Source organism: Salvelinus alpinus, chromosome 23 (assembly GCF_045679555.1).
Source record: "Salvelinus alpinus chromosome 23, SLU_Salpinus.1, whole genome shotgun sequence".
In the NCBI taxonomy this organism is placed as follows: Eukaryota; Metazoa; Chordata; class Actinopteri; order Salmoniformes; family Salmonidae; genus Salvelinus; species Salvelinus alpinus.
In genome coordinates, this window is record NC_092108.1 from 26,617,820 (window position 1) to 26,640,743 (window position 22,924).

General features: G+C 44.7%; 1 protein-coding gene across 5 annotated transcripts in view; it reads right to left on the reverse strand.

Annotated features, from left to right (window-relative positions):
* Positions 1-22,924, reverse strand: part of LOC139550680 (laminin subunit alpha-3-like) — a 124,203-nt gene that overhangs the window by 20,904 nt on the left and 80,375 nt on the right. For all 5 annotated transcript variants that reach the window (XM_071361737.1, XM_071361736.1, XM_071361735.1 and 2 more), the window contains 21 exons: positions 19,736-19,892; positions 19,360-19,523; positions 19,043-19,151; positions 18,744-18,841; positions 14,694-14,895; positions 14,282-14,408; positions 13,689-13,828; positions 11,908-12,023; positions 9,942-10,153; positions 9,643-9,847; positions 9,107-9,251; positions 8,775-8,915; positions 8,245-8,406; positions 6,178-6,279; positions 5,968-6,051; positions 5,600-5,830; positions 2,716-2,829; positions 1,192-1,310; positions 868-1,049; positions 649-702; positions 383-534 (listed from right to left, as the gene is read on the reverse strand). In XM_071361737.1, coding sequence (XP_071217838.1) covers positions 383-534; positions 649-702; positions 868-1,049; positions 1,192-1,310; positions 2,716-2,829; positions 5,600-5,830; positions 5,968-6,051; positions 6,178-6,279; positions 8,245-8,406; positions 8,775-8,915; positions 9,107-9,251; positions 9,643-9,847; positions 9,942-10,153; positions 11,908-12,023; positions 13,689-13,828; positions 14,282-14,408; positions 14,694-14,895; positions 18,744-18,841; positions 19,043-19,151; positions 19,360-19,523; positions 19,736-19,892 — 3,016 coding nt within the window. The remainder of the gene's footprint in view (positions 1-382; positions 535-648; positions 703-867; positions 1,050-1,191; positions 1,311-2,715; positions 2,830-5,599; positions 5,831-5,967; positions 6,052-6,177; positions 6,280-8,244; positions 8,407-8,774; positions 8,916-9,106; positions 9,252-9,642; positions 9,848-9,941; positions 10,154-11,907; positions 12,024-13,688; positions 13,829-14,281; positions 14,409-14,693; positions 14,896-18,743; positions 18,842-19,042; positions 19,152-19,359; positions 19,524-19,735; positions 19,893-22,924) is intronic.

Below are 22,924 nucleotides of genomic sequence, written 5' to 3' on the forward strand. Positions count from 1 at the left end.
TTTAAATTTTTGAATATTGTGTACTTGTTGACATTTACTGCATTGATTGATAGGAACATAAGCATTTCACCGCACCCGACATAACATCTGCTAAACTGTGTACGCAACCAATAAAATGTCATTTGATAATATTTTTGTGTGTGTGTTTCTGGTTTTAAAGAAGTCCTCATAAGGATAGTAAAACAAGGAAAATTGGGACAAGTGGGGTTACCTTGCACGTCCCCAACATGGACAAATGTTATGCGTAGGGGTTAGGTTTACAATTAGAAGGAGGGTTAAGGTTAGGTTACAGGTTAGGGGATATAGGATTTTGAATGGGAATCAATTGTTTGGTCCCCACAAGGATAGTAAAACAAATGTGTGGGTGTGTTGAAATGTGTACCTTGGTCTCTGTGATGGCATTTTCCAGCTTCCTGAGCCTGTCCTGAGAGGAGGCGGAGATACTGGCGCTATCCAGCTGAGTCTTAATCCTGCCCAGCTCCTCATCCAAACGCTGCAGGTCATTTATTAAGGTCTTGGCGCAGTTATCACACTCTGAGAACCACATCGACAAGTGTAATCAATAGTTGATCATGACGAGGTAGGTTCCCCCATGTACTGTCCTGTCCTCTCATTGGACCCATCAGACGTTCACAACAGTTAACTAACCTTGGCACTGCTCATCAGTGTTAGTGTCCCCTGGCTCCAAAGTGTTCCTGCACACTGTAGAAAGAGCAGAATTATGCATTCATGATAAAAAAGTAACTACAATGCCATTTAAAAAATAAATAATAATAATCAACTGAGAACAAAGCTATACCAATACACTCAATGGGTCGGGGTTTTCTGAATGTGTTTTCTGAATGTCTCAGTAACATCAACACTCACCCCCAGTCCTGGGGTCACAGTTATTTCCATTGCCGTTACAGTCACAAGGCCTGCAGCTTCCTCCAGCTGTCGATGGATCACCGTAGTAACCAGGGGCACATCGTTCACACCGGTCTCCTGCGTAGCCTTGTTTACAAACACACTGGAACCCTCCAGCAGCCTCTCTGCAACCCACTGCAAAACTATAGTGGAATGATGAAGAGTACATTTAAACACTTGAATACTGGGCCAGTAAGTCATGATACAGTACACAGGTTTGATTCCACCAAAGAAGCGTCTACTATGGTTGACCTTGCCACTGATTGGTTCTTTGGTGACACTGACCTGTTAGCCGGCACACTGAAGGGGCACGGGCACACCCGACATGACCTCTGGGCAGCATCTCCATAGTAACCCTCTTTGCAGCGCTCACATCTGTCTCCAGCCGTGTTGTATTGGCAGTTCTGTCCACAGGAATAGTAGAAAACATGGTTAGAGCACTTGAGCATGTCAATAAGAGAATCTAAATAGTAGAGTCATAAAGTAATAGAGCTGTAATCCATCATAGTGTACATGTTTGTATCTGTTTAGACAGTGAGGAGCACAGGGTCGTTCTGTGCTCTCTTAGTAAATAACCAAGTAACAAAGAGAATCTATAGCCTCACTAATTTAATGAAAATACCATAATAAAGACCATAGTGAGTCTAAACACACTTTGTCCTTTTGTGGACATAACCCCGCTGCCATACCCCACCACAGGGTAGATCTAACTGTACATGACATAACTCCTATGTTTACCACAAAGGAGGGTGATTGTTTTTATGAGAGAGGAGGATGATGATAGGGGGATGCCAAACATTTCTGTTCTAATCCATTCCAAAAAGTGATTTTGATGGACATTCACTGCAGAGAGAGAGAGAGTGCTCAGCCACGTGCGTCTGTCTGTCCGTAGCGCTCTGGGCTCCTCAGGCCTGGAGAGAGGCACAGGCCTGGAGAGAGGCACAGGCCTGGAGAGAGGCACAGGCCTGGAGAGAGGCACAGGCCTGGAGAGAGGCACAGGCCTGGAGAGAGGCACAGGCCTGGAGAGAGGCACAGGCCTGGAGAGAGGCACAGGCCTGGAGAGAGGCACAGGCCTGGAGAGAGGCACAGGCCTGGAGAGAGGCACAGGCCTGGAGAGAGGCACAGGCCTGGAGAGAGGCACAGGCCTGGAGAGAGGCACAGGCCTGGAGAGAGGCACAGGCCTGGAGAGAGGCATAGGCCTGGAGAGAGGCACAGGCCTGGAGAGAGGGGCTTGTGTAAGATGAGAGGAGATAAGAGAAAGATGGAGGGAGAAAGAGAGAGAGAGAAAGAGAGGGAGGGAGGGGAGGGAGACAGAGGGAGATAAGAGAGAGAGGAGAATATAGAGTGCTGCATGGGCTTTTAGAGATGTAGAGTTTCACCCTCCACTCCACCCTGCCATCCGTGACAGATGAAGGCTCTCCTAGGGGCTAATGTAGACCCAGATCACATTTATATGTGATCACATCTACTAAGCCACATCAGCCAATACTTTCATGTGGTTAGCCTGCTATGGTACAGAACAGTATGTGGGCACCCAGGTAGGGTGGGATGCCCATGGGGGGCCCACAGAAATGCCCAGAGGCACAGGTAAGATGTCTAGACTATGACTGATGACTGGACTGTGCTTACCTTGGAGTCAGATGGGATGACTTAGGTATTGCACAAGACAAGTGCTGTACCTTCATATGAGATTATGGTCACTTCACTCTTTAGTGCTGAGTCAGAACGTACGTACGTACGTACGTGCGTGCGTGCGTGCGTGCGTGCGTGCGTGCGTGCGTGCGTGCGTGCGTGCGTGTGTGTTCTTACCAGGCACCTCCCAGTCCTCTCGTCACACTCGTTGGCCAGGCCGTTACAGGAGCAGGGCACACAGCGACCCAGGTAGGGCCCACTGCCGTCTCTATAGTAACCAGTGGCACATTTCTGTAACAGAGAAACACAAACATCAGACATGAATACAGACACATCAAATACATACAGTAGATACAGCAATACTTCATGGAAAGTCAGAGCTTTAAAAGTGATGTCTAGCTCAATGGGACTCAATGGATGAATAACAAAAAATATGAAAAAGCCACACAAGTTCTATCACAAACAGAACACAATCCTAAATACACGTTTCAAAACAACACACTTAATTCCCACACAGAAGAACACTTTACCATTCAAAGTGGCAGTGTTTGAGTAGATAAAGTCTGTCTGAGTTTACCTCAGCTAATCTGCCTAGCAACAGAGAATGACTGATCTCACAAATGTCCCAAACTGTTCCCAGGTGGGGTGTGTCACCAGCACCACGCTGAATACAAGACACCACACCACGCACCACTGCCAAACATACCCTTTGCTTGTAAGATAACAGTCTGGAAGTCAACTGATATCCTACAGGTCTAACTCATGCACAGAGCAGCCACACATACATTACAGACAGTAAATCCATTTGTAAGCCAGCAGACTTCACCACTGCTTGACTTCCATAGGTTTACCTGGATCTGAGAGCTGGAACCTTGGTCGTCAAAATATGGATACTGAACAGTCTGCCCTCTGTCATTCACAGAAGGGTACTGGACTCTTTGGGTCCCCTGATCATTCACAGAAGGGTACTGGACTCTTTGGGTCCCCTGATCATTCACAGAAGGGTACTGGACTCTTTGGGTCCCCTGATCATTCACAGAAGGGTACTGGACTCTTTGGGTCCCCTGATCATTCACAGAAGGGTACTGGATTCTTTGGGTCCCCTGATCATTCACAGAAGGGTACTGGATTCTTTGGGTCCCCTGATCATTCACAGAAGGGTACTGGATTCTTTGGGTCCCCTGATCATTCATAGAAGGGTACTGGACTCTTTGTCCTCCCTGGTCATGTATTAAAGGATAATCTATTCTCTGTGCCTCTCGGTCATGCTGTCTGGGATAGCGGTGCCTCTCTCCCCTGGAATATGGTCTGTGTCCTGCGCTGCATAGTCCCAGTAAGGTTCCCCATAGCAGGACCTGTAGTAGCATGTCTCTCCCTCTCTGGTGTCTGTGGACACTCGTGTCTGACATCACTCCCGTTTAGTCTGAAATAACTCCCTGCTCTCCCTGCCTCTGCCTCTTAAACACACACAGACTCACACGTAGAGGACACGCCCCTTCACTCACGTACAGCACCTGAGTCAGTGCCGCAGTCAGAGCAATGTAGCAACATGCACACACACAGACACACACACACACACAGGAACACACAGACACACACAGGCACACACAGACACACACACACACACACATTTATTCTCATAACTATTTTCAAAAATACAACTTCGCTTACACTAACAAACAGTCTAAAGGAAAATCCTAATGTTGCTAGGGTGTGGTTCCACCTGGGAGACTGAATGAGTGTGTTTTTGATCGTGTGTGTTAATGTGTGTCCATAGGGTATCTTTGTGAGCATGCCAGTGTGATTGTGTGGTTTTGTGAATAATACTCATATACCTCCAGACAGTACAGAAGATCACTCACACCTAGAATACACACACACACATTGTGTCTGTCTGGTTGAGGGTGGTGAGTAACACCGTCCCAGGTTGCTAGATACCACACTGGCTATGTGTCAGCGTGCCTCTCCTTTTTTATTACTGCCGCCGGGTACGTATTATCCATTTCCTCTGAACACACCTGATTACAGGATGTTGATGTCTCACACACACACACACAATAACACTGCTTAGAGCACATCCACAAAATGGGGGAAAACAACTCAACAAGTCAAATGAAAAGTCTGTAAAGTCATCAGGACACTGTTGCCAGCGTAACAAGACCACATCTTCACTGTCAGCCGCCCATCCCTAGGGGTTACACACCGAAAATGGTTTAATTTAATAAGTGGATTTTCAGGGGGAAAATGCTTCCATCCAACTTTTCCTAATTGGAGTTTGAGACCCACCCATGCACTAAACACCCTAAGGGGAAGACTTCTGTTTAAACTTGATGTCCATCGTACTGTACATGTTTTTTCATTGTATTTTATTTTAACTGCTGTTACCATGCCACAGTGGAGCAGTTTACAGCAGTAGTTGAATGTCTAATGTTATGTCATGGTGATTGTGCATCTTCTCCCTCTGCCTGGGGCTACTGGGCTTGGCTGATGAACTCAGACACACACAAGACACACAGAAACACACACAGGGTTTTTTCCAGAACATTCCACACAGGGTTGTTTAAACCGTCGTCTCTTTGATGGGCTGAAGGGTTTTTCCTCTGCCTGGCAGTGACCTCACTCACCCCGGGCGTGGCACCATTGTTTGGGCGTGTCACAACAACAACCCCACAGCGAGGAGGGGAGTTCTCACTCTTCTCTTTTCTAAAATGACTAGACCGGTCAGTCGTCACCTCTCCCTCTCAGCCCCTCCTGTATTCTTTCTCTCTCTATTACCGTCTCCTAATCCTTTTCGCTCTCCCACTGTCTTTCCCACCTCTCTTCCACAATCCCAAACTGACCCTTAGCCCAAGCCCCCAGCCCTGCTTGTTGTGCACCTGAGAGCTAAAAGTCCAACTAGCCTTGGACATACTACCATTTCCAAAATAAGACTCCAAGGCACCTCAGGAGTACTCTCTTCAAATCTTTAACCATAGTGCTTATGCCTATATGACCCCTGTATATCAATATGAAACACCTAGGGGACTAGGAGTGAACAAGATCATTACGGCCCGAGTCAAACCTGGCAGGAGTCTCCTCTGTAGAGAGGGGAACAGGCACACTGCTCCACGGTGCTGGCAGGGCCCCCGGCCCCCGTGTCTGTAGCCTCCTCCAGGCCTACCTCCCCCAGACTGAGTCTCTGGCTCTGGGTGAAGTAAAGAGCCTGCACCCTCATAGCCACCAGCCCAGCCAGGACCACCATCAGATCCTCCCTGGACACAGGCCGGTTGGTGTCGGCGTGACGCCAGTTCCCCTGCACATAACATACAGATAGGTATTAGTGAGGGAGTGTAAACTTTGAAGTGCTTTAAAGGTGTTGTTCACAACAGATAGAATGGAATAAGGACTCAGCTTGACCACTTTTTAGGTAGGAAAAACTGTTTTCTATACCTCCACTAGCTGGACTCTGCCCTGGTGGAGTCTGTCTGGTTCGGGGGTCTTTGGGGCCATGTGGACCAGGGCCATCTCCTTGCCCTGAGGACATCACAGAGAAACAACACTCCGTTACTCACAACAGGAAGTGATTTATATATGACTTATACACCAATAAGAGAGATGTCATAATTAGCAGTGAGTGATGATATGTCATACTGTACGTACACTGAGCAAGACATCAGGTCTGCGGTCCAGCAAAGACATCCCCTCACTAGGAATCCCAAATGACTTGGCCTGGTAGGTCAGGTAGCCCCCATAGGAAGACACCTGAGACAGGAGCAGAGCATACCGTCAGAGTCACTGGGACTGGGTGTAAACTATAGAAATAGAATGAATAGAACATTCATGAATGACTTAGCAATCATTCTAATTCTATGGTCTGAATCAGTACAGAACTGGGGGGTATATTACAAAGCAGGAACAAGGAGATTTTTATTTCATTTTTATTTATTTAACCTTTATTTAACTAGGCTAGTCAGTTAAGAACAAATCCTTATTTACAATGACGGTCTACCCCGGCCAAACCCTAACCCAGACGATGCTGGGCCAATTGTGCGCCGCCCTATGGGACTCCCAATCACGGCCGGTTGTGATACAGCCTGGAATCAAACCAGGGTCTGTAGTGACGCCTCTAGCACTGAGATGCAGTGCCTTAGACCGCTGCGCTACTCGAGATGCTGGCCTTCTAGGCAGAGTTGCAAAGAAAAAGCCATATCTCGGGCTGGACAATAAAAAGAAAAGATTAAGATGGGCAAAAGAACAGAGACACTGGACAGAGGAACTCTGCCTAGAAGGCCAGCATCCCGGAGTCGCCTCTTCACTGTTGACGTTGAGACTGGTGTTTTGCGGGTACTGTTTAATGAAGCTGCCAGTTGACGACTTGTGAGGACTCTGTTTCTCAAACTAGACACTAATGTATTTGTCCTCTTGCTCAGTTGTGCACCGGGGCCTCCCACTCCTCTTTCTATTCTGGTTAAGGCCAGTTTGCGCTGTTCTGTGAAGGGAGTAGTACACAGCGTTGTACGAGATCTTCAGTTTCTTGGCAATTTCTTACATGGAATAGCCTTCATTTCTCAGATCAAGAATAGACTGACGAGTTTCAGAAGAAAGTTCTTTGTTTCTTGCCATTTTGAGCCTGTAATCGAACCCACAAATGCTGATACTCCAGATACTCAACTAGTCTAAAAAAGGCCAGTTTTATTGCTTCTTTAATCAGAACAACAGCTTTCAGCTGTGCTAACATACTTGCAAAAGGGTTTTCTAATGATCAATTAGCCTTTTAAAATGATAAACTTGGATTAGCTAACACAACGTGCCATTGGAACACAGGAGTGATCGTTGCTGAAAATGGGCCTCTGTACGCCTATCTAGATATTCCATGAAAAAAAATCAGCCGTTTCCAGCAGCAATAGTCATTTCCAACATTAATAATGTCTACAATGTATTTCTGATCAATTTGATGTTATTATAATGGATTTTAAAAATGTGCTTTTTTTATTAATTTTTAAAAATAACATTTCTAAGTGACCCCAAACTTTTGAATGGTAGTGTATATATTGTATATTTAAGATACGCTTGAAATGGGCATGGTCTAATTGACTCAGCAACCAAAAACACACATCCAAGTTGAGTTATTTCTGGTTGTTTATTGAAGTTAGCTGGATAACTCATAGATCCTGCTTTGTAGTATACCCCCAGGTCAAAGCACTATTGGTTAGGCTCTATGGCAGCTGCTAAGACTGACTCCTCGTATACTTTTCCTGTTAACACTGAAGTCACCACTAAATAACAATTGATCAAATGTTAAAGCTAGAGTCCTAAATTAAAACAATAAAGCGATCGCCCCGCCTCTGTTTGGTAAAAAAAGATGAGGGATGGGCCTGGAGAAATGTAACCACTCTCAAATTCATAGGCAGAGCAATGGATGCAAGGACTGACCATCCATAATATCAAAATTATAGTTTTAACGCTAGATAGTGTTTGTTTACATTTACATTGTTTACAAACACTGGAGCAAAACAAGCTTATATTTTGGGTTCTGTCGGTGTATGACAGTTGAACTAACCTCATGAGCCCAAAAATGGATGTAGTAACTAAGGATTCTAGCTTAAAATGCTCAAGTCTAATATAAAAATACCTTCCAAATATTACTGAAACATATCCTCTTTATTAAACTGAACTATTCTATAAACAGTACATGTGCTCCTCCTGAGTCCCACTCGCTCCACTCACCCTGTCTCCCAGGTAGGATGGAGGCGCCACCCAGTGGAGGAGCTGAGTAGTGCCAGGCAGCTCCTGTATGTCTGCTACCACTGTGTTACTGGATGGGTTGAGGACTGATGCCACCTCCTCCTGGTCAGCCCTCTCCAGACGCCAGCCACGCATGTCCACAAACTAGTGGAAGCGGATGGAAAGAGAATTGTACTATATATTATAGGCCTGTGATTAGGTGAAATACCATTATAGGAATAGAATAGCATGCTGTGGTATGCAATGGAGTGCAATGGGTTTATGTTCTGCAGGTGTGGCAAAGCTGTGGGTATATCCAGTCTATGGAATTTGGGTTGTTGCAATGCTGGTCATGTGGCGAGATAAGGGTTTGTTGGATCATGTGTCTGAACAAGTACATAATAATAATAACACGCCATTTTAGATTTCTATAGACCAGAAACCCAATAATGTATCAATGAAAACACCTTTAAATCTTCACACACACATATACAAACACACAACCATACAAATGCATGCACACACACACACACCTTCCCCCTGTGTTTGTGGGTGCTCTGACACTGGCTGTTGGCTCCAAAGCAGAAGCAGCTCATGCAGCCCCTGGGGTGGGAGGGGTCAAAGTGGAAGGACCCGTCTCTACAGGCATCACAGCGGGCTCCCTGGACGTTTCTCTACAACAACAGAAAAAACATGTTAAACTGCGAAAGCCAGTGGTCAAAATATTGTTATGGCGTACGTAAACACTTAAGGGAATTATATTGCAGTGTACAGAGTCTTCCTATTTATAAATGTACACATACAGTACTGTAGATAATCATTCTTCCTTTTACAAGTAGTATATTAATCGTGTATAGTCAGTCACCTTGCAGAGGCACTGTCCTGTGTCAGGGTGGCAGACGTCTGTTGTGACCCCTCCCTGGTTACAGCTACATGGGAGACACTCAGGGAACCTGTAGAAACCTGCAGCGCACCGGTCACACTGGCGCCCCCCGATCCTGGGCTTACATCTACGCACACGTACACGTACACACACACACACACACACACACACACACACACACACACACACACACACACACACACACACACACACACACACACACACACACACACACACACACACACACACACACACACACACACACACACACACACACACACACACACACACACACACACACACACACACACACACACACACACACACACAAAGCATGTCAGAACAGTGTCACATTTAAAGAACTATGGTCACACTTACATTTTTAGTGGAGGGAATAGGCATATACAAATAAACACACAATAATCTAACAATAATTCACAATCACCACATATGATACACACTGGCATTAGTGACACATATAGTACGGTGTAGGTCAGATCAGACAGAAGGCCACTCACATGCACTGTCCGGTGTCGCGGTCACAGTCTCTCCCTGCGTTGGGCCTGACTCCGCTGGGGGAGCAGTCACAGCCCTCACAGCCCACTAGAGGGTGGTAGCTGAACGTCTGGCTCTCACACACATCACAGGTTGGCTTCACTGTCTGGGGCGGGCAGATACACTGACCTGTCACCTCGTGGCACAGCCGCTGGCCACACTCACAGGCTGAAGGGGAGAGAGGATAAAGACAGGTTAGGGTAGGACACTGTGTGTGTGTGTGTGTGTGAAAGGGACATTTTAGTAAGTGAAATCCACTCACGTTTGCAGTAAGGGAAGCCGTAGTATCCTGTGGCGCATCGTGTACACTGTCGACCGATGACATGGGGCCGACAAGGACACTGGCCCCCTACAGGGTTACAGGTGGGCCCCGTGGCTCCTGACTTATCACAGTAGCAAGGCAGGGCCCCATCACTGTAGGCTGCTACCAGGGAGCGAGTCGAGACTTGGCAGAACTGGGAGGAGGTTCTGGGGCTGTGGGAAGTTGGATCAGGACGAGAACATTCAGGCCAGGGGTCAATCAAAAAAAGTAATTCTGAAATTCTCCAGTTATAGTTTTTACATCCACACATTTAAAGGTAGACACAGCAAAATGACGTTGCCAAGATCAGCACCACAGATATTGAGATGAGCGAGACGCAAGACTTCGCTCTCACACAGTCACACACAGTATCTGCGCATGTGCACGGGTTCGCCTCACGCTGTTCAGAGCAAAGTAGCCAGGGCACCAAAACAGTGGAGTTGTTGCGAAAATGTGCCCACTATGTTTACTTTCTGCATATACGTCAAATCTCTGAGTCTACCTTTACAAATTATTTAATACATTTTTAAAAACTTTTATCCCTTTTTCTCCCCAATTTTGTGGTATCCAATTGGTAGTTACAGTCTTGTCTCATCGCTGCAACTCCGTACGAACTCGGGAGAGGTGAAGGTAGGGAAACACGACTGCTCCGAAACACGACCCAACCAAGCCGCACTGCTTCTTGACACAATGCCCGGTTAACCTGGAAGCCAGACGCACCAATGTGTCGGAGGAAACACCGTACACTTGGCGACCATGTCAGCGTGCACTGCGCCCGGCCCGCCACAGTAGTCACTAGAGCGCGATGGGACAAGGACATCCCTGCCGGCCAAACCCTCCCCTAACCCGGACGACGCTCCCCTAATTATGCGTCGCCCCATGGGTCTCCCGGTCGAGGCCGGCTGCGACAGAGCCTGGACTCGAACCAGGATCTCTAGTGGCACAGCTAGAAACTGCGATGGACGGTATTGTGGATGGGATACTCTAGGAAGGATATTCTGGTAATATATTAGTGTAGGATAGCAAATACCTCCAATATACACTGCTCAAAAAAATAAAGGGAGCACTTAAACAACACAATGTAACTCCAAGTCAATCACACTTCTGTGAAATCAAACTGTCCACTTAGGAAGCAACACTGATTGACAATACATTTCACATGCTGTTGTGCAAATGGAATAGACAAAAGGTGGAAATTATAGGCAATTAGCAAGACACCCCCAATAAAGGAGTGGTTCTGCAGGTGGTGACCACAGACCACTTCTCAGTTCCTATGCTTCCTGGCTGATGTTTTGGTCACTTTTGAATGCTGGCGGTGCTTTCACTCTAGTGGTAGCATGAGACGGAGTCTACAACCCACACAAGTGGCTCAGGTAGTGCAGCTCATCCAGGATGGCACATCAATGCGAGCTGTGGCAAGAAGGTTTGCTGTGTCTGTCAGCGTAGTGTCCAGAGCATGGAGGCGCTACCAGGAGACAGGCCAGTACATCAGGAGACGTGGAGGAGGCCGTAGGAGGGCAACAACCCAGCAGCAGGACCGCTACCTCCGCCTTTGTGCAAGGAGGAGCACTGCCAGAGCCCTGCAAAATGACCTCCAGCAGGCCACATAATTTACACCTTTTGTCTATTCCATTTGCACAACAGCATGTGAAATGTATTGTCAATCAGTGTTGCTTCCTAAGTGGACAGTTTGATTTCACAGAAGTGTGATTGACTTGGAGTTACATTGTGTTGTTTAAGTGTTCCCTTTATTTTTTTGAGCAGTGTACTTAGGTTTCAAAAAAACATCAAATGATCCTACAATATCAATCATACTCATTCATCTAATCTTCAAATCACTCAGCAAAGCAGTTGAACCCATTCCACAAGGCAGGTTGTTATGCTAGGGCTAAGTCTTGAGAACACGGTCAGTGAACTGAATACTCACTCTATATAAAAGCCTTGACCTTCACACTGTCTGGCGAAATCAGATGACTTATCCAGTGGCTTCTCTTTCAGTAAATCAGGGGTGTAGCTATCATCAGGAACCACCAAGATATAATCCTGAAGAAGCGGAACAAAACATAACAAATCTTGTCAAAACCAAACAATGCTGTAGGCTTATCTCTCTGAAATACTTCCACTTTGATACTTATCATAGCTTAAGAAACGGTTTTATCTGACAGACTTTAAATTGAAAAAATTTATAAAAACAAACAAAAGACTGGTCATTTCAGTGATACGTTGAGCTGTTTTGTTGTTGTTGGTCTGCAGCGGGAGACTACGTGGGGAATGCTGCATTATAAACTGGGTGGTTCGAGCCCTGAATGCTGATTGGCTGACAGCCGTGGTACTGTATATTCGACTGTATACCACAGGTATGACAAAATATTTATTTTTACTGCTCTAATTACGTTGGTAACCAGTTTATAATAGCAATAAGGCACCTCGGGGGTTTGTGGTATATGACCAATATAGCACGGCTAAGGGCTGTCTCCAGGCACTCCTTATTGCTTAATTAAACACCCTACAACAGGGCTCGGCAACAGGAGGCCTGTAGCCCTAATAGGCCCACAAGTGATATGTAATAATAATAAATATTTCGTTTTGGGGGGAAAAAAGACAAAAATCACCAGGAATCCAGATAAAAATGTGTTTCATTTAGGAAATCTGTCCCCAAGTATTCCCACAAATAAAATGTTTTAATCTTGTCTCTATGTAATTTTTTTTCTCTTTTTGGGCTTAAATTTGGTAAATTTGCAGTGTACAAATGATTATAATTATGTTCCGGACCCCCGACCATCTACTCTGACCCAAAAAATTGGCCCGCGTCTAAATCTAGTTGACTACCCCTGCTCTACAGCAAATACAAACTTAGCTGTGTGTTTCACTTTGTTACTAGGTTGGAAAGCTCTAACAGTGTGCAGTGGGGTGTTGCCAGGTAGAATACAGTACCGCATTGTTGTTGTTGGGGACATGATATAACACTGAGGAGAGAGTCTCACAGTGCCAACCTTGTAAACCTCTAGGCTATTCTTGGCTCCTAAATTACACTACAGGCATCACCACACAGGCCTAGTCTGTTTTCTTTAAGACAGGAATATCTGTTCACCACCTTACAGTACGGGCAAAGACTCTTCTACGATCCACATTAACATGCTGCTTGAAATGAAGCAACAAATGTTTTATTTTATTTTACCCCTTTTTCGTGGTATCCAATTGGTAGTAGTTACTGTCTTGTCTCATCGCTGCAACTCCCGTACGGACTCGGGAGAGGCGAAGGTCGAGAGCCAAGCATCCTCCGAAACACAACCCAACCAAGCCGCACTGCTTCTTGACACAACGCACATCCAACCCGGAAGCCAGCCGCACCAACGTGTCGGAGGAAACACTGCGCCCGGCCCGCCACAGGAGTCGCTAGTGCGCGATGAGACAAGGATATCCCTGCCGGCCAAACCCTCCCTAACCCGGACGACGCTGGGCAAATTGTGCATCGCCCCATGAGCCTTCCGGTCGCGCCCGGCAGAGCCTGGGCTCGAACCCAGAATCTCTGGTGGCACAGCTAGCACTGCGATGCAGTGCCTTAGACCACTGTGCCACCCGGGAGGCCATTGAAGCAACAATTTGGGCATGTATTCTTAGTGGTATGCTAGTATAGACATTGAACATTGCCAGAGTAAGGAATTGACCCAGTGACCATGACTGACCAACAAATTGTATGTGACTGACCAGAGTGAGAGTCTTCCCGGGTGGAACCTTGAGAGAGATGGCAACGTCTTGCTGGGGAAGGTCCAGAGCAATGCGCCTCTCAGCGATGACCACCTTCCTGCAGCAAGAGACACCAGGGCAGAAGGAGGCGTTTACAAAGCCTTGGGGGAGAGAGCGATGTGGGGGAGGAGCAGCGGCAAGGTAAAGGAGAGAGAGGGAGGAGTAGAAAGAGGGAAGGGGAAAAGACATCAGTTGCGCCACGCGGTAATCCCTCTCCATCAACCCCCCTCCCCATCAAGTGTGTCCGAGGCCTTTGATCATCTTGTCATGTGGGGCGCAAGTCAGATGCCTAATCTGCTCTTAAAAGAGAATCCCCCCCAGCACCAGAGACCACTAGGACCCCCCAAAACCTTTCCTAGACAACAATACCATAGAATAGGGAACTAGCTACTATGTTAATGACAATTGATATCACATTCATTCTTTGTAGATTTCATGACATCTTGGCCGGTGATGTCGGGGGTCAGTAAGATCCTTGATCATATACACTCTCTATCCAACCATATCTATCTGGGTCAACCTCTTTATACACCTACATTGCGCACCAAACTCACCAGTCCAGGTGCGTCCAGCCTCCACCCGCACCTCTACAGGGAAGGTGGTGTGTTCAGGTTGGCAGTAGTGAACCACAAACACATACCTGCCAGGAGCTTCCACTCTGGCACTGAAACTGATCTCAGTCTGGAGAAACACAACACAGGATGGACACATGTTGAGAAACATCCTCTGGTCAATACCACAGAGACAGTATACGATAAGAGATGAGAGAAAGTGTGTTTGCATAATTTGAAACATGCTCATTATCTAACATACAGCTATAATATATTTAGAACTATAGATGTCAGAGTTACTGCCATTAATGTTAGTGAAGCTGAGGGCTTCATGTCTCAAGCCCCACATGCTTTCCAGTGCCAGGTCCCACTCCAAGCAGCAGCAGCATTATGTGAGCCATCTCCATGCATGTACCTGGGGAGATTTTAGTAGTACCCCTTCACTCTGAACTCCAGGGAGAGGGAATCCCCCTGCCCCTGACTGTCGTCTCTGTCTCCACTCCTCAATCTCCCTCTGCTGGGGGACGACCCGGTGGGAGGAGAGGCGCCCATCACGAGCTGCGTCCAGAACCAGAGCTGAGGAGGGCCTGTCATACTGGCTGGGAACACAGTACTGACTGGAAGGAGGGATGGAAGGAGGGATGAGAGGAGGGGGAACAGAACAGATGAGGGGAAGGTTAGTTAAAGCAACTCTGAGGGCGCGTCTAAAATGGCACCCTATTCCCTATATATAGTGCACTACAGTCTTAGAAAAAAGGGTTCAAAAATGGTTCTTTGGCTGTCTCCATAGGATAACCTTTTTTGGTTCCAGGTAGAACCCTTTTTGGTTCTGTGGAAAGGGTTCGACATGGAACCCAAAAGGATTCTACCTGGAACTAAAAAGGGTTCTTCAAAGGGTTCTCATATGGGGACAGACGAAGAACCATTATTTTTTAAGAGTGTACGTTAGACCAGGGCCCAGTTCAGATGCAGCCTCTTAGGGCTTCTGAAGTGTCGGTGTTTTCCAAGCACTACTGGAAAACACCGACGGGTTATTACCAGGGTCAGTGACCAGTTAAAGGCTGTGACCTGTGAAATCTTGAGTAAGCAGCTTTGAAATGATGACATCAGAATAACTATCACATTCTCTCTCATCAATGTATAGAAATCCCAACTAAATTACTCACACACACACACACACACACACACACACACACACACACACACACACACACACACAGCGAACCCACTGATCCCGCTGCAATCCCCTATGCCCTAAAGACTTCATATTTACCCCCAAAGCCCTTTCCTGCAGTCAAATGAGCTAGTGGCCTCATAGGTGGAATGTTTTCCGTTGTTTCTATGTCAAATAGTTTTGTTACATTTCAGTCTTCTGTGATGTATACTGAACAAAAATATAAACGCAACATGCAACAATTTCAACGATTTTACTGAGTTACAGTTCATATAAGGAAATCAGTCAATTGAAATAAATTCTTTGGGCCCTAATCTATGGAGTTCACATGACTGAGCAGGGGAGCAGCCATGGTTTGGCCTGGGAGGGCACAGGCCCACCCACTGGGGAGCCAGGCCCAGCCAATCAGAATGAGTTTTTCTCCACAAAAAGGGCTTTATTACAGGCAGAAATACTCCTCAGTTTAATAAGCTTTCAGGGTGACTGGTCTCAGACGATCCCACAGGTGAAGAAGCCGGATGTGGAGGTCCAGGGTTGGCATGGTCTCCGGTTGTGAGGCCGGTTGGACGTACTGGAAAATTCTCTAAAACAACGTTGGAGGCGGCTTATGGTAGAGGAAATTAACATAAAATTCTCTGGCAACCACTCTGGTGGACATTCCTGCAGTCAGCATGCCAATTGCATACTCCCTCAACACTTCAAGACCCTGGTAAGGATGACAAGCACGCAAATGAGCATCCCTGAGACAGTTTGACAGTTTGTGCAGGAATTATTCTGTTGTGCAAACCCACAGCTTCATCAGCTGTCCGGAAGGCTGGTTTCAGATGAGGAAGTCCTGTGCTGGCGTGGTTACATGTGGTCTGCGGTTGTGCAGCCGGTTGGACGTACTGCCAAATTCTCTAAAATGACGTTGGAAGCGGCTTATGGTAAGGAAATTAACATTAAATTATCTGGAAACAGCTCTGGTGGACATCCCTTCAATATGCATACCAATTGCACACTTCCTCAAAACTGTGGCATTGTAGGACCTCCCGGGTGGCGCAGTGGTCTAAGGCACTGCATCGCTGCCACCAGAGACTCTGGGTTCGAGCCCAGGCTCTGTCGCAGCCGGCCGCGACCGGGAGGTCCATGGGGCGACGCACAATTGGCCTAGCTTCGTCCGGGTTAGGGAGGTTTTGGCTGGTAGGGATATCCTTGTCTCATCGCGCACTAGCGACTCCTGTGGCAGGCCGGGCGCAGTGCGCGCTGACCAGGTTGCTAGGTGTACAGTGTTTCCTCTGACACATTGGTGCTTCTGGGTTGGATGCGCGCTGTGTTAGGTTGGGTTGTGTTTCGGAGGACACATGGTTCTCGACCTTTGTCTCTCCCGAGCCCATACGGGAGTTGTAGCGATGAGACAAGACAGTAACTACTAACAATTGGATACCACGAAATTGGGGAGAACGGGATGATAAAATAAAAAAAATAAAAAATGTTATTGTGTTGTGTGACAAAACTGCACTTGTTAGAGTGACCTTTTATTGTCCCGAACACAAGGTGCAGCTGTGTAATAATCATGCTGTTTAATCAGCTTCTTGATATGCTACACCTGTCAGGTGGATGGATTATCTTGGCAAAGGAGAAATTAGCTTTTTGTGCGTATGGAACATTTCTGGGATTTTTTATTTCAGCTCATGAAACATGGGACCAACACTTTACATGTTGCGTTTATATTTTTTGTTCAGTATATATAAAGTGTAATATTGGAATGCAAACTCAAAATGTAATACATTTGAACTCTATATCTGACATGGTACAGCTGCCTTCTTTTTTTAAGCCCATAAACGTGTGTCTGAGGTGAATACTTTTGTTTCAAAGTCGATTTGTTTAAGACTAATGCACCAAGAAACACTCTGTATGACCTTCATTTAGTACACTGCAGTAAAAGGTTACCTCTCCCTTTCTCTTTCTTCCTCTTACTGAAGTCTAATACTGGAGCCTGACTCCTTTCACAATCTGACAAAACATCCCTTTCAGTCAAACACTCACTCTTTCTTTTCTCAGTTTTAAGTCCTTATCATTGCTCTTATCACCAACACATGGCAAGCTTTTTGTTTTCTCAGGCCTGATCTTTTAATGCTTTCCCTCCTTATTTGTTTTAGTAGCACCATGAAAGTAAAGGCCTTCTGTAATGTGCATAAACCATCACCATCAAACAAATTAGTTATTTCAAGTGTCTTGACAATAGATCCCCCTTCACTATTTTCAATAAAATATGAACTTGCTAATTGCCTTCAACAATAGTGGAGCCAGGCAGGCAGTCAATTTACACTCAGTGGGTAAAGTGGAGTAAAACAGCCGGTAAAAACCAGCTGTACAATAACAGGACTGTTGCTGTTGACAGCTAGTCATCAGGAGCAAACATGGTAGTAAATCCTGGAGTGGTCCCTGGTGGTCAGACCTGGCTTCAAATATGATTTGTTTTATTTCATATACTAGTCCCAAAAGTGCACATCTGCATCTATTCCAATGGTTCCATTGCACCAGGCAAGCTTCATCAAGCGCAGTTGTGCTGGGTGGAGAACAGAGGTATGTGGGGAGAGGGCCTAGGAGAGGGAGAGTGGATAGGAGTGGGAGAGGGGTTAGGAAAGGGGTTAGTAGAGGGGTTGGTAGAGGGAGAGGGTTTGGGAGAGGGGTTAGGGGATAGGAGAAGGGATAAGAGAGGGAGAGGGGTTAGGAAAGGGGATAGGAGAGGAAGAGGGGTTAGGAGAGGGAGAGGGGATAGGAGAGGGAGAGGGGTTAGGAGAGGGAGAGGGTACAGTCCATACATACTGTAGGAGAGGGGTTAGGAGAGTGAGAGGGTACAGTCCATACATACTGTAGGAGAGGGGTTAGGAGAGGGAGAGGGGGATGGGTTAGGAGAGTGAGAGGGTACAGTCCATACATACTGTAGGAGAGGGGTTAGGAGAAGGAGAGGGGAAAGTGAGAGGTTGGCCCATAGATCAGACAGCTTCAGGTAGGAGACTCTGTGACCTGCCTGAGGAATGCATGGAATCACACCTGGAAAACAGGTGTGGAAGATAAGTATCTACAATACAACAGCTAGTATCCACCCCCAGAGAAAGGGGTATTGGTTGCACAACAGCCGACTGCCTGTAAAATATAAAACACTACCTTTACTGCCACGTTTGGTAATTGCTGCTGATGACTAGTTGTCAAAGGAACAAGCTGTCTATATTAGAGAGTGTTTGAAGAAGTCACTAAGTCCTCTGGCAATCGAACAACATAGTATTATTAAGTAAAATGGCTTACCTGTCCTCAGTGAAGCGTCCATGGATAGATACACAAAGCACCTTGGGGTTCACATACTCCATGGAGAACTCCTCTGCAGGCACTGCATACACTTTATACTGAGAGGAATATACAGTAAATATAGTGACAGGAAATAAAAGTATACTTCATTTTAATATAAACTTTATAAACTCGCTTATAGGGACGGTACCCTTCCTCTTACTAAATAATATGCAAACTTCAATATAAGAAATGGACGACAAAGCAGAAGAGGTTGCACAAGTTATTGTCATGCAATGAGAGGCACAGTTCTTTCTCACCAGCAGCAGTGAGGCTGTGGAGGTCTGGAGAAGGAGCTCGGCCTTATGGGTAAGCTGGAACACTGCCATGCGATTTATTCCATCTACTGCCACACTCCGACACAGGAAGCTGTATTAGGTAAACACTCTCAATGATCAATGGCATTATAGAGCTGGAGAGCGGCATTAAAACAGGTTTATTACACAAATGACACACAAATGACTTGCCAAAACTGCCTCTCGAGTACATACTATATAAACAATATACTGTGTTCAAGAAGGACAGGGATGAATAATGCACGCATGCATACACACTCACATACAGTAAACCCACAAACCTGAATTGGCAGCTGTAGATGTTGGCTCTGGCCTGGATCTGGCTCTCTGATTGGCCAGTGATGATGAGGTTGATATTCTGGACCATGTCCACCTCGCTGGCATACTCCAGGACCAGGATGTAGGGACCGGGGCGAGACACACGCAGGTTCAGCTGTAACTGGGCCTACAGGACACACACAGACATAGGAGAGCTCAGATACATTCTCCCAGAGTCACACTATAAACATAACGTCAAACTATAAAATCGTTTTTAACCATAAACTATCCCAATCATAGCAACAAAAAGTATGTTTGTGAGCGTGTTTGTGTGTGTGCGTATGTGCAAGCGTGCGTGTGTGTGAGCGTGGATCAGCAAAGCCCCAGACATAGACCCACCTGTCTCCCGGTGAGAGAGGCCATGTCAGGGTGGTCTGGGGTGGGCCGGTGGACACGAGCCTGTCTGCTCCTGCGTCTCCTCCGGCTGGAGAACAGGCCCTGAGAGCCCAGCACAGAGCTCAACCTGTCCATCGCCACATGCTTATACAACAGACAGCTGGAACGAGGGAGGGAGACACAAGAGTGGTTAACAGTCTGGGGATGGCATGCTTAAAAAAAAAACATTGAAAAACACAGAGGAGACAAAGACAACAGCACTCAGTCTACAGCATGTACAGTACAAAATGTTTTTTTGTAAGATTTGATAAAAAAATGTATTAACAATACAAAACATACAAACAACAATATAACTCAAACATCAACTACATCACCCCTGATCACAGCGACATGACCACACCCCCATCTCCAGCACTTTTCTGACTCAAATAGGATTCCCTCAAGGTTGCTCTGATGCTGAAAATATTTCAAATCAAAATTTTGTGATAAACTTGCATAAAGTTGCATGTATTTGAAAATGTTTATGTTGTTTAATGCTGTCATGGAAATAAATGTATTTCCTATTACCAAGTAATTTATGTTTTCCACGTGGACCAATTTATCGGTGAATTCTGAATAGCTATCTAAGGATTGTTCCACAAGGTTGTGTTTTTAGGGAGTGATATTGGTTCTTGTAGAATCTGTTTCACTTTCTTCCATGTTGTTATATTGTACTTAACTATAAAGTTGTTAATGTTCTTAGCTCCATTCTTTGAAAATAGACACATGAAAAGATTCTGGGTATGAGCATGCGCATATTCAATATGTACCCATTATTCCTCTTTAGTGCATTTATATGTCGCAAGTAAAAGCCTTGGGTGGCGAATTAATACAATTCCAAATCTGGAAGGTTAAAACCAGCCTCAGATTTAGGGACATGTAAAACTTTCCTTTTTATTATATGACTTTTATTTGCCCATATGAAGTCTGTTATGACCGAGTATATTTTTTTAAAGAATGTCTTCGGTGGGTTAATTGGTATTACCAAGAATAAGAATAAAAACTTTGGGAGCCATGCCATTCTGAATAAGTTTAGTCTACCCGTTAGATTTATGGGAAGATTGTTCCATTTAATAAGGTCTGCTTTCATATTGTTGAGTAATGGGATAAAGTTATCTTTATATGTTTGTTGTCACTTTTTAAACATCCTAAGTAATTTATATTTTTTGTAGTCCACTTAAAGGATTGCTGTAGATCATGAGTTATTATTTTTATTTAGCCTATTGCCATTATTTCATTTGAGATTTTAGAGTATTCTGAAAATATTTTTAGCAGAGGGGCATTGACTTTTCAATATTGGTCAGGTATATCAGAAGATTGTCTGCAAATAAGTTTTGTTTATATTCATGTTAACCAATACTGATACCTGTTACCTGTGGGTCCTGTCTAGCGGTTCAATTGCCACTACAAACTGGAGGGGGGAGAGAGGACATCTCTGTCTTGTGCCCCTTTCTAAAGCAATTTAATCCGATAATGTATTATTTGTGTATATTTTTGCTTTAGGATATTTATATAATATTTTTATTAAAATGTACTATTTCAGATGGAAAGTTGAACATTTCCAAAGTTTTGAATAGAAATGGCCATTCAAGACAGCCTTGTCGGCATCAGCCATTATTGATAAATCTATATCTTGTTTTTTTGCGTATCCTATTAAACTGAAACACGTTCTTGTATTTATTTGTAAGTGTATGTTTTTAATAAACCCTGTTTGATTAATATGTATCAAGTCCGGTAAAAGGTTTGCCATTCTATTGCTTATGAGCTTTGTTAAAATGTTATTGTCACAATTTATTCAATTTATGGGTCTGTAATCAGCAGGAGACTCCAGATTTATCTGGTTTTAACATAACTGAAATAACTGTTTGATACATTAAACTAGGAGGCACTGAATTGAGTGACGTGTGATGTCATTTGTGTAAATGGGGTGCTATTTTGTCCAAAAATATTAAATAGAATTCTATGGGAAAGCCATCCATTCCTGGTGCTTTTCTCTGCGTGAATGTTTTAACAGTGTCTAATAATTATTTTTGGGTGATCCTGCTGTTGTTTAATTCTGATTTATATAGATTTTCTAAGAAGCTTTTAAAATTGTAATTAATCACATTGTTGTTTCTAATTAACACATCTGTATCTTTATAATCTAAGATTATAACTGGTTTGGTGTGTATTCGTTTTGTGAGGGCTGCGAGATTTTTACCAGGTGTATTTGCCATTAACTAGTATGCTTTATTTGAGTTTAACCTGTAGTTGTTGGCTCTCTTCAAAAGTAAAACACCATATTCCTGTTTGTTCAGACATTTTATTTTTGTCTTTACTTTGTAAAGATTGTTTTAATGGGCTAGTTCTAAGATACTTATTAATTTACTAAAAATGTATAACTCAGATTTAACTTTTGCAGAGCATGAGATTATCATTTCCCCAATGTACGCCTTAAAAGCATTCCAAATTATAACAGGAACTGGCTTTTCTCCATGTCTACTTTTGTAATTGTAAAGGTTTAAAAAATATATATTTACGTATTTAATACATTTCGGGTCTTGAAGATGTACTCTGTTCATTCTCCATACTCTGTCGCTAAGTGTATTTGCGATTGGTGTAATTAAGCATGATAACGGATAATGATCCGATATCACTATTTCATGGATTTTTGAACCCAGTAAATTGTTGAGTGCATTTTTGGAAATAAAAATTATTGAATAGCTTTTCTTACTTTGAGAGAAAAAACTATTTTGTCGTTGGGAATGTCAGTCTCCAGGTGTCCAGTTAATTATTTATAGAGATAAAAATGTATTTGCTTTTTTATTACGCCGTCTGTCAATCTTATAGAATATAGAATATTAGGTCTCCTGCTAAAATAATAGTTCCTGTCTGGATTTGATCTAATATAGCTTGAATTCCATCTAAAAACACCAGATTTGCCCCTGGTGTGATAGATGTGTATTTGTCACCATGTAAGGTGTGCTCGGATATTATTTATCACTATGCCTACACATCTGCTGTTACTACAGTAGGTGGCAGCATAGGCCTCTCCAACCCAGCTCCACTTTAAATATTTTTATTTATTTCACCTTTATTTAACCAGGTAGGCCAGTTGAGAACAAGTTCTCATTTGCAACTGCGACCTGGCCAAGATAAAGCACAGCAGTTTGA